The 11,191-nt window shown below is 48.2% G+C and overlaps 1 protein-coding gene across 6 annotated transcripts in view; it reads left to right on the forward strand.

The window, feature by feature from the left end:
• The window catches only part of TUFT1 (tuftelin 1), a 60,458-nt gene that overhangs the window by 39,764 nt on the left and 9,503 nt on the right, over window positions 1-11,191 (forward strand). For all 6 annotated transcript variants that reach the window (XM_032625966.1, XM_032625995.1, XM_032625975.1 and 3 more), the window contains 6 exons: window positions 1,127-1,240; window positions 5,245-5,373; window positions 5,958-6,052; window positions 8,674-8,779; window positions 9,656-9,739; window positions 10,639-10,739. In XM_032625966.1, the coding sequence (XP_032481857.1) occupies window positions 1,127-1,240; window positions 5,245-5,373; window positions 5,958-6,052; window positions 8,674-8,779; window positions 9,656-9,739; window positions 10,639-10,739 (629 nt within the window). The remainder of the gene's footprint in view (window positions 1-1,126; window positions 1,241-5,244; window positions 5,374-5,957; window positions 6,053-8,673; window positions 8,780-9,655; window positions 9,740-10,638; window positions 10,740-11,191) is intronic.

Here is an 11,191-nt window from a genome sequence, read left to right on the forward strand (position 1 = left end):
TCCAGGAGGAGCCTTTTCAAACGTTCTCACCTGCCCAGCAGCATAGGTGCAGACATAGGGGAACTGACCAGATAAACTTACTGACGGCTGGATTTGGAATGTTGTGATTCTAGCCACTTACTTTAGATGTGCAGTTTGGATGTTTCCCTTCCCCGAATCACCATATTTGGCAAATATGCTGTTGGCAACAAGTTATAATAACACCTGGCACTATCTGTTCAGCCTTTCTTCTCACAGGCTCCAAGCCCTACCGGATATTATCTTAGTTTTGAGGCAGGCTATAAGGCAGGGCGTGGTAAGGAGTCTTTTCCCTGCTTCCCAGATAGAGAAACAAGGCCCACAGGACTCAGTGATAACACAGCCACCCAGGGACCCTGTCCCCTCCTTCCAGCTGAGCTCTGTGCTCTGGTTTGAAGGTGCTGCTATTTCCCGCTGTGCAAGACTGGGAGGGACTTTTCTGTCAGACTCAAGGGAACTGGTAACTGAAGTGCAGCAGAGATGGAGGCGAGAGCATACATGCCAGTTTGGGTGTGCCTGGGGGAGAGGCTCACAGTAACCTCAGTGAGACACTTTTTCCTCCATCGAATCAGATTCCTGAACTTATTGGGTGCTTTTGCCTTAAGCTGCCCATCTGTCAGTAACCCTTTATCTGCTGATCTCTGTGCTAAGTGCAGAGAACCACAAAAGATGTGCCTTTGGGACATGCCCCTCATGATGAATGTGGCACAGTCCCTGCCCTTGGGGAACTGTAGTCCAAAGCGAAACATGGTTGCTGCTCTCAGAGAGCTCTAGTCTGATGGAAGCAGGACAGACACATGAGAACGGCATAAACATACCTGTTCATTAATCAGTTGATACATGTATAAAGATTACTACAGTGTGTCCTAAAATAATCAGGTGATTGGAAACTAGTTGAGTTCTTTAAGGTATGAGAGTGTTTTCCTATGAATAACTCAGAACTCCTTGGTGCCTATGACTGACTAACTCTCCCCTTGTGCGATGTGAATTCTTTTGTGAGGGTGGTCTGAGCAAGATGGTCCAAACAAGTGTGCGTTGTCGGGGGGACCTTGTCTTACCAAGTCACAAACACAGTAACTTCACCTTCCCTTCCCTCCTCTGGCTGCAGGTGGACACCTATATAGATGAAGATGTCGAGAGCTTGAGGAGGACCGTGCAGGACTTGCTTGTCAAGCTGCAGGAGGCTGAGCGGCAGCACCAGTCAGACCGTGTGGATTTTGAGGTGAGATTTGGGATCTGGGGAGAAGGTGCCCTAAGGGCTGGGCCACTGGATACAGGTGCAGATGAAGTCTTCCTGGCTGGAGTGCCATCAACTGGAAAGGCTAGGCTTTGCGGCCTGGAGCACTTCCTGTCTGCTTTGCCCTTTCCTGGATATCTATAGTTTTTGTTGTCTAAGGCTAACTCTTGAGTCTCTGCTCTATTGGAGCAGAGTGGTGATGCTGGTCTGGGAGAGCAGGTACTTCAGGAGTCCTTTCTATAAGGACTGCTGGGCTCTAGGCACCATGCAGGCAAGGATTGTTGCTGTCAGGTTCACCACTGCATCCCCAGTGTCTGGGACAACACTTGGCATCAGGTGAGTGCCTCTTAAGTGTGGACAGGATGAGTGGATGAATTGGTGTGGTCTTAGGAAGAACTGTGCCAATGGAGTCAGGGGACTTTAGATCAAGACTTGGCTTTACAACACAGAGCTCTGTGATCTTTTTTTTGAAATTGAAGTATAGTTGATTTCAGGTGTACAGCAAAGTGATTCAGTTATATACACATATATATATATATATATATATATATACACACATATATATATATTCTTTTTCAGATTCTTTTCCATTATAGGTTATTTCAAGGTATTGAATATAGTTCCCTGGGCTATACAGTAGGTCCGTGCTGTTTATCTACAGTATATATAGTAGTAGTATTGGTTAATCCCAAATTCCCAATTTATCCCTACTCCTGCCCATAGCTCTGTGATCTTGAGTGAGTATCTCAATTATTGTTATAAAAGTAATACTAGGTTATTGTAGAAGATTAAAAAATATATAAAAATCTCTATATAGAGAAAGCCCCCCACTATTAAAAGTATGTGACGTCTTCCATGCTTTCCAGACAATTCTTTGGGTATAAGATGAGGTGCACTGGGCAAACAGAGCAGTTTTCCTAGCTGCTCTGTGTGAGAGTAACCTTCTGTTATCTGGTATTGTTCACCCACACGTAAAGTACTTTTTAGATCAGAAATATGTAATCATAGGATTCTGCCCTGCCCAGGCTTGCCAGGGTCTGGTGGAAAGAGGAATCCCAGCCTGAACTCTTCTGTTTTATCGACTAAGAGAGAGAATTTTTTTTTTTAGGCCACACCATGCGGCTTGCAGGACCTTAGTTCCCTGACCAGGGATCGAACCCGGGCCCCCGGCAGTGGAGGCGTGGAGTCCTAACCACTGGACCGCCAGGGAATTCCCTAAGAGAGGGAATTTTGAGAGGTGTATTGAGGGTGAGGACGAAGGGCAGTGAGAGTGATCAACTGCCTCAAGAGTAGTCGAAGTCTTACCTGAGTGAGTAGTTTAACCTCCCTAACCATCAGTTTCAGCTTTTGTAAAAAGGGGTCATGAAATATACCTCACAGGTTTGATGTATGGATTGAGTGAGGTAATATATGTAAGTATATTTATTATTCAAAAGGATTTTAGAAATTAAAAATATCCTATATTTTTCTTAGTGATCAATTTAACACATGGGTTTTCTTATCCTAAATAATTTGGGCTTAGGGTAATACTAAGATTAGTTTGTCTCAGAACAGAGTAGCTGTGCAGTAAAGGAGTTTGTTGTATCTATTTCAGATTCCACAATTTGTATAATTTGGTTGACAATGAATTGGTTCAATGACCAGCTGTTCCTTACCTTATTGGAGTAGAACAGGAGGAAGGGGAGGTCGAGGCTGTAGCACTGACCAGACTGTGAATTTTAGAAAGAAATTTCTACATTGAGAGACACTGTGAAGTACTGGTTGGTTTTGGCAGCATACGGGGGGCTCTGCTGGCCCTGGGTTTCAAAGCTTGAGCAAAAGTGTCCTGAGTAAAAGCCCAAGGCTAGAAGACCCCTGACAGCTGTTAACCACACGCCCATGGCTTCTTACAGGGGGCTGCCCTTTAACCCCAAGGCATGCAGCACCCACCTACGATAGGAGATGCTCCTTGGGTTTCTCCCACTGTTGGGGTAGGTCACCACACCCTCTTATGATTAAGAGGTTCCCTTAGGGCAGAGCTGGCTGGAGCTATGGGACTGATGTGGCAGAGGACTGTGTTGTTTTCCTTTGTGATCCTACAGCTGGGTGTGAGGATCATCTGTGGCCCGTTAATGCTGTACTCCGAGCACACATCAACCTGGGTGCAATGTTTGTGTACAGAAATGAGAGGCCTTATTTTTTTTTTTTTTTGTGGTATGCAGGCCTCTCACTGTTGTGGCCCCTCCCGTTGCAGAGCACAGGCTCCGGATGCGCAGGCTCAGCGGCCATGGCTCATGGGCCCAGCCGCTCCGCGGCATGTGGGATCTTCCCGGACCGGGGCACGAACCCGCGTCCCCTGCATCGGCAGGCGGGCTCTCCACCACTGCGCCACCAGGGAAGCCCGAGAGGCCTTATTTTTACATTCCCGCCCATGGGGTTGGCCTGTTCCAGGCTAATATGAGACATTTGAAGGCTTTCCTCTGTCTCTCCTGGTGAATTAGACTTTCTGGTCTCCTTTTCTGAATATGCGGGGTGGGAAGGGCAAGGTTGTCAATTACCATGAGGAAAACCTAATGGTTTCCCGTTCTACTGGCTCCTGGCTGTTAGGAGGGATTTGCCTTGAGTTTGCTCTGGACAGAGCTGTGTGCAGCACGGACACATCCCATCACACATCATCCTGTGCTTTGCTTTCTCCTCCTTGATTCTGACTTGGGAGGTGCCAGACAGACTGGTGGCTGGTGTGCTGTTTTACCAGGTCTGGTTAGGCTTTCCGGAGGCTACTTGGATTCTTTTTTAGTAACTGACTGGGGAGTCAGTGTGGGGTATCTGGGAAGCATTGAAATGGATGATGAAGTAACTGGGTTCTGTCATTCATTGGCTGTGTAACCTTGAATAGGTCAGTTGATTTTTAGTTGTGAAAGGAGAGGGTTGGACTAGATGACCATCAGTTCCATTCATGATGTTATGGAGCAGTGGCTGTGTGCTCGGTGTTGTGCTGAGCTCTGGAAAGGTAACGGTGCCCAAGGTCTCCGCCGTCATGAAGTTGATTGTCTCCTGGGGGGTGCACACAAGTGACCGGGCAAAATCTGCTCAGTGCTATAAGAGGGAAGGGCTGTGTCTTCTGTGGGCACACAAGGAAGGGCTTCTCACCCGAGCTCAGAGCTCCCTAGAAGAAGGGGTGTCTAAGCTGAGACCTGAAGGATGACTGGAGTTGGCAAAATGCATGTAGGAGGAAAGGAGGCAAGTTCTTACCTTTTCACTACAAGTTCTGCTTCTCTCCTTTCCAAATTGGCTTATCATCTTTGACAAAGAGCAAATTCTTCCTGGTGCTAGTAGCCCTTCTGGGTGCCATTTTGGCCTTTCCGGTATTGCTGGGAGTGAGGACGAGGAAGAGTGGGAGACAGAAGGAAGGACATGACGATCTCCTCCCCTGGATTTTTTGTGTTTGCACGAGGAGGAAAGCTGAAACACTGGGTTAAGCTTGGGTGGCACTGGAGGGCTGGTGGGGATGTTGACGAAGTCATCCATCTGGAAACAGGTGCTTGTGGGTTCCAGGTGTCACTCTAAAGTAGAGCTTGATCAACTCTGTGACAATTAACCCTGCAAGTGGAGTTAATCTGCTAGTCTCCTGAGTGGTCCTGGAACAGTGAGTGGGAGACAGCGGTGTGCTCATCAGGGTTGCCTCCCTCCTCCCATCACTGCACCCAGATTCCTGGTTTTTTTGTTTTTAATATTTATTTATTTATTTGGCTGTGCTGGGTCTTAGTTGCGGTGTGTGGGATTTTTAGCTGTGGCGTGTGGGATCTTTAGCTGCGGCATATGAACGCTTAGTTGCAGCATGTGGGATCTAGTTCCCTGGCCAGGGATCGAACCCGGGCCCCCTGCATTGAGGACACGGAGTCTTAGCCACTGAACCACCAGGGCAATCCCCCTCCGGGTTTTTTTTTTCTAAGGTTTTTATCCATGTTTGTCCCTCTGCCTGCTTAACGCATCCCCATCCTGTGTCACAGGTCACACTCAGTCGGTACCAGAGAGAAGCAGAACAGAATCAGGTGGCCCTTCAGAGAGCAGAGGACAGAGTGGAACAGAAGGAGGCGGAAGTCGGGGAGCTGCAGAGATGCTTTCTGGGAATGGAGACGGTAACTGTTGGACTCTTGCTCTTCAGCATTCAGACTCCTGGGCCGGAAGGCGCCTGGGGATTGACTGAGGTGGTTGCAGGGACTGTCCTTCTCTGAGTAGCTCCAGAAAATCACATTTCATAGCTTCCTTTGGCAAATACCTTCAAGGACCTTTCAGCCCTTAAGCAATGGGAAGGTCTTTCTCTGTCTAACTTAGCCCTTGACAACTAGAGTTGAACCCATTTCCATTTCAGGCGGGTTCTTGTATAGCTGCCCTTTGGCCTTTGAAGATGGTTCTTCAGGAGCCACTCAGCCTGGTTTCTTTGGGACTGGTAGCCATAGTTGGCAGGGGGGCCTGGATAATGCAGGGCCGGACTCTCCCTCTGGGCAGCTGGGTGAGGCTGAGAAGTTTCTATGTGCTGGGGTGGGAAGGGTTATCCCGGACAGGGGAGAGTGCCCCATCAAACCAGCTTGGGCTGCTGCTCTTTGGCAGCTGTCCCAAGCCCAGCAGGGGCTGACTGCCAGCCCTAGCGCCCATCTCACCCCAAACACAGGAACTGTCGCCATCTCCTCATCTTAGATTTTCTTCCCTTTGGCCCATCCAGGAGCATCAGGCCTTACTGGCAAAGGTCAGGGAAAGGGAGACAGCTCTGGAGGAACTTCGGAGCAAGAAGGTTGACTGCCAAGCAGAACAAGAAAAGTAAGGACTCTGGTTCACTGTGAGGTTGGGGTGCAGGGAAGGGAGGGCACAGACCTGGGGAGGAAGCTGGTGCTGATGTCAGATTTTCCAGCTCTGACTCACCATGTGTCTGCTCAGTGTGGGGCCCTGCCCAGGGAGATACTGTTGGGGAGGCTGCCGTCTCCAAGGAGCTCATTTTCCAGGGAGTAATAACCTGAAGAAAGGGCTTCTACAGTTTTAGAGCCAGGGTCAAGCAGGAGCTGGTAAAGTGTCTGCCGTTGTGGCACATCATTCCTTGGTTGTCATACTGGATGTGGAAGTGGTATTATTACACCACAGCTTACTCCCCCCCTAAACAAAAACCAACTGTAAATTATCTGAGGGTAAAATTGAATACTTTCCTCACAAGTCGTGCTGATGAAAATAAAATGAGCAGCTTCGTGGAGAGCTACTGAACTTCTTTCATCTGAACCATCTCAGAAACTGAGACCCACCTGTCAGCAGTGGCATCTAGGGGATCTCTGAGATCCTTTCTACTCCAGGCTTAGAGGATTTTGCGAATTCCCTCTGATCAGGGGGGATCAGAGGCCCCAGACCAGTGAAACCTACAGGGCAAAGATTGAGCCATTCTTGGACCTTCACAAATTTAGAAATTTTTTACACTGTTGGCAAGTAATATAGAAGATCTCAGATGGTAAATCAAATTTTTAAAAATAAATTTATTTATTTTGGGCTGCATTGGGTCTTCATTGCTGCACGTGGGCTTTCTCTAGTTGCGGCGAGCGGGGGCTACTCGTCATTGCAGTGCGTGGGCTTCTCATTGCAGTGGCTTCTCTTGTGGCGGAGCATGCTCTCCAGTTATGGTGGGCGGGCTCAGTAGTTGTGGCTCACAGGCTCTAGAGCGCAGGCTCAGTAGTTGTGGTGCACAGGCTTAGTTGCTCTGCGGCATGTGGGATCTTCCTGGACCAGCAATCGAACCTGTGTTCCCTGCATTGGCACGTGGATTCTTAACCACTGCGCCACCAGGGAAGTCCCGGTAAATCAAATTTAACATTAGTATATTGGTCTGGACTTCATTGTATAAGTTGGACCTTTCTAAGTTCAACAGACATTACCTGAAGGGCCTTCTAAGGAATTCCAAGATGAACCGACACAATCCTTGCCTTCTTGGACCCCTCAGTCTTCTGGGGGGTCCTTTTTTCTCCTTGGGATATCCTTGATCTAGGCCTGCCTGGCATGAAAAATGCAGACATCTTATTGTAGCCTTCTTTCAGACTTCACAGCAGAATTGCTTGATTTTTTTTTTTTAATTTTTGTATACATTTATTTATTTATTTTTGGCTGCATTGGGTCTTTGTTGCTGTGCGCGGGCTTTCTCTAGTTGCGGCGAGAGGGGGCTACTCTTCATTGTGGTGCACGGGCTTCTCATTGTGGTGCTTCTCTTGTTGCGGAGCATGGACTCTAGGCGCACGGGCTTCATTAGTTGAGGCACGGGGGCTCAGTAGTTGTGGCTCAAGGGCTCTAGAGTGCAGGCTCAGTAGTTGTGGTGCACGGGCTCAGTAGTTATGGCGCACAGGCTTAGTTGCTCCATGGCATGTGGGATCGTCCTGGACCAGGGCTCGAACCCGTGTCCCCTGCATTGGCAGGTGGATTCTTAATCACCGCGCCACCAGGGAAGCCCCAGAATTGCTTTAAATTACTCAGCACTCCCTCCTCAATGGTGGAGGTGCTCATGGGCAGGAGACTGAGTGGAAGGAGCAGGAGAAACACAAAAGACCAAGACTTGGGGATGGCAAATGACAGCTATGCATCATAAATGCTGATTTTCTAAATAAAAGGAGACTGAGTAATAGGGCACTGGAGAGCTGAGGGTGACAACTTAGAATGTTTGAAGCTTAGGAAGGATGAGTTTGGAGGCTCAGATTGCACTGCCCCCCACGCCGAGCACTGCCCATCTTCTAGCAGTGGGCGCTTGTCTGTTTCCTCAGGCAGACCCAGAGGGTAATGGGTACCAGCAATTCTTCAGCGCTCTGAACTCCTGGACTCCCCAGCCGCCTGACCTTTGGAGATCTTGGCCCAGTTTGCTTAGAAGAGGCAAAGGAAGCAGCAGTGGCTGGGAATCAGGAGACTTAGAAATGGACTTGTGTGAAGAGGCTTTAAGGGTCCTCAAATCTTATCTCCCTCTTGATATAAAATCCCTGCCAAAGCTTGATGGTCTAGGGTATCATAATCCCAGCTTGTACTTGAATCTTTCCAGGAAGGAGGAGTTCATTACACACGAGGCAGTCCACTTTCTGACAGCTTTAATAGTGAAAAAGTCTTTCCTGTATTAATATAAGAACTCCTTCCTTGAAACATCTACCTATTGGCTCTAGTTTTATCTGTAGAACTATCCAGAATGACTTATCCTTTCTAACCTTTCCGAGCCTCAGTTCCCTTATTTGGACTAGATGATCTCTAGTGATGCTTCTGATGTGTTGTTCTAAGGTGTCCCACCACCTCCTCCTTACAGCAGACCACTGGGGAATCAGGCAGAGGGAATCCATGCCTGATCGAAAGCCCCTGAGCCCAAGGTCCTTACTGTGACTGGGTGGAGAAAGCATCTTTTCCCCTTGCCTCAGCCTTCTGGTCTTAATCCCCAGAGCTGCTAACCTGGAAAAGGAAGTGGCTGGGTTGCGGCAGAAGATCCACCACTTGGATGACATGCTTAAGAGCCAGCAGCGGAAAGTCCGGCAAATGATAGAGCAGGTAAGCAGGGTTAGATCTTACCCTGCTCTGGGTTACCCCCTCTGGAAGTTTCCACACTGTCTAGCCCTGTTTTCCTGTCAAGTCTACACCTTTATTGATTTATTCTCTTGGGTATCTTGGCTTATATTCATTAAGTGTCCCATGAAACATTTATGGCAACCGATGGCTAGGTTAGGGTGATTGGGATTTGCTTTTCTCCCATCTTTCCCCTACTTGTTTGGTTATTTGCCTTGTGCGTTCCCATGGGAGAAGAAGGACAAGGTTATTCTCTCCCACACTTTGAAGAGTGCTGGTAAATGAGTAATTAAGTCCCAGTAAACTCACTTATCTGTGTGTAGATTTTTAGCCTTTGTACCTCATGCACATTTTCTGCCTTCCCTTGCCTGAGCTAGGGTAGGACACTCAGAATATTCCATTTTGTAGAATCGTTTTGAGAATTTAAGATACCCTTATTGGGAGGGCATAGTTGTTGCATATCAGCTCCATGAGGGCTAGGATTTTTCTGTCTTGTTCACTGCTGTTGCCCATTCTCTAGAACAGGGCCTGTCATATGGTAAGCACTCAGTAAATATCTCTTGAACCAATACATAATTTGTATTTCCCAAAGTCAAATGGAAGGGGTTTTGAATCATCCATTACTTTGGATTATCAGGGTGGTGTTCCCCTCAAACCCCTGCCCCCACACCTGGGGTAATCAAGAGTTTAACACTCACTGAAACAAGGCTTTTATAGAAAAGCTAAGCCAGCCACGTGAGAGGTGCAAAACTCTGCCCTTTGTCTCTGCTGGCTCCCCCCGCCCCGGCAGCGGGGCGAAGTGCGATGAGTATGTAATGAGTCATTTCAGAACAAGCTCCAGTGTCTGCCATATCTTTGTAGCTCCAGAATTCGAAAGCTGTGATACAGTCAAAGGACACTGTCATCCAGGAGCTCAAGGAGAAGATTGCCTACCTGGAAGCCGAGGTGTGTGTTCTGGGCAGCCCTGGGAAGGGAGCAGACTCTTGAAGAAAAAACTGGACATAGGGAGGGGGAGATTCTGGAGGGGGTCTCGACCCTGTCTAGCTGCTGCTCGGAAGTGAGTAGCTGGGGTGGTTGGATGATCTTCAGTTCTGCTGAGTGAACATTTTCTAAGACTCTTCAGGGAGTTGCAAACAATGGCAAGACCTGTCCCCACTCTGAAAGGATATATCCTCATGGTGCAAGCCCTGTGTCACATAGCAGCATGGAGGCCGGCCCTTCATTCTGACTATATGGGCTTGGCAGAGGAGCTGACAGTGGAGCTGAGCTTTGAAGGAGGATGCATTCTACGGGTGGAGTCTTCTCCTTGGCTAAGGCGATGGGCTCCATTAGCTAATGAGTTCTTGGTCTGATTTCTACCATACCTCAGGGCCCCTCCTGTCCATTGACTGACTACCTGAGATTGCTTTGCAGCCATTGTGTGAGGGTCCCAGCTAGTGGGGGAGATAAAAAGAAATGGGAGACAGGGTTGTTTATCTCCAGGGAGATTGCAGTCTAGATTTATAGATAAAATACATTTAAAAAATACCTAAGAATACTTTATAGAAAAGCATATGGACGAACATAAGTAAATATCTCAGCAGACTATAGGAAGTTATATGCAGGAAATGTATAGAGAGGATTTACAGGAGAGGACCAGTGCTGCACAGTTATTGAGAGAACGCGCCTTCAGGGAAGGAGGCTGGAGCAAGTAAGTACTGGAGGGAGAGGGCATCCTGGTGGCACACACGGTAGGGGTTGGGGTGACAGCAGCGCACAGAGGTGGAGACCAGAATGAGCTGGTTAAATGTGGCACGGGGCAAACCAGAGGAAGCCCAGTTCTAATCTCATAACTTGTGTTACAGAATTTAGAGATGCACGACCGGATGGAACACCTGATAGAGAAACAGATCACCCATGGCAACTTCAGCACCCAGAACCAGACCAAGACTGAGAACCTGGGCAGGTGAGCGGGCATGAATGGAGTGGGCCCCAGGTAGGAAGTGAAGGAAAGAGGGACAGAGCCGTGGGAAGGAGACCTTTAGTGCCAAGGCCAGGATAAGGCTCTTCTAAATCCAGCTTCATTCTCTCAGTCTCGAATCTGACCCATTCTCCACCTGAACCACTTTCTAACCAGCTTAGAGTAGAGCCTGATACCAGAACCCCAAAGAGGCCCATGAACAGTGCTAGAGGCGTCTGAAGCCCCTAAAGTCGTATGCAAAAATTGTGAATGTATAGTAAGGGCATATTTCCAGGGAGAGGGCCTTTTGTTTCCAAGAGATTCACAAAAAGGTCCAAGACTGAAAAAAACATCAAGAATCACAGCCATACCCACTCCTAAGGTGTTCAGCTGCACCTTCTCTTTTCCCCACCCCTGCCACCAGACAAAAGTACCAGTCCCCTAACCTCTTAGCACTG

Source organism: Phocoena sinus, chromosome 1, assembly GCF_008692025.1.
Source record: "Phocoena sinus isolate mPhoSin1 chromosome 1, mPhoSin1.pri, whole genome shotgun sequence".
Lineage (NCBI taxonomy): Eukaryota > Metazoa > Chordata > Mammalia > Artiodactyla > Phocoenidae > Phocoena > Phocoena sinus.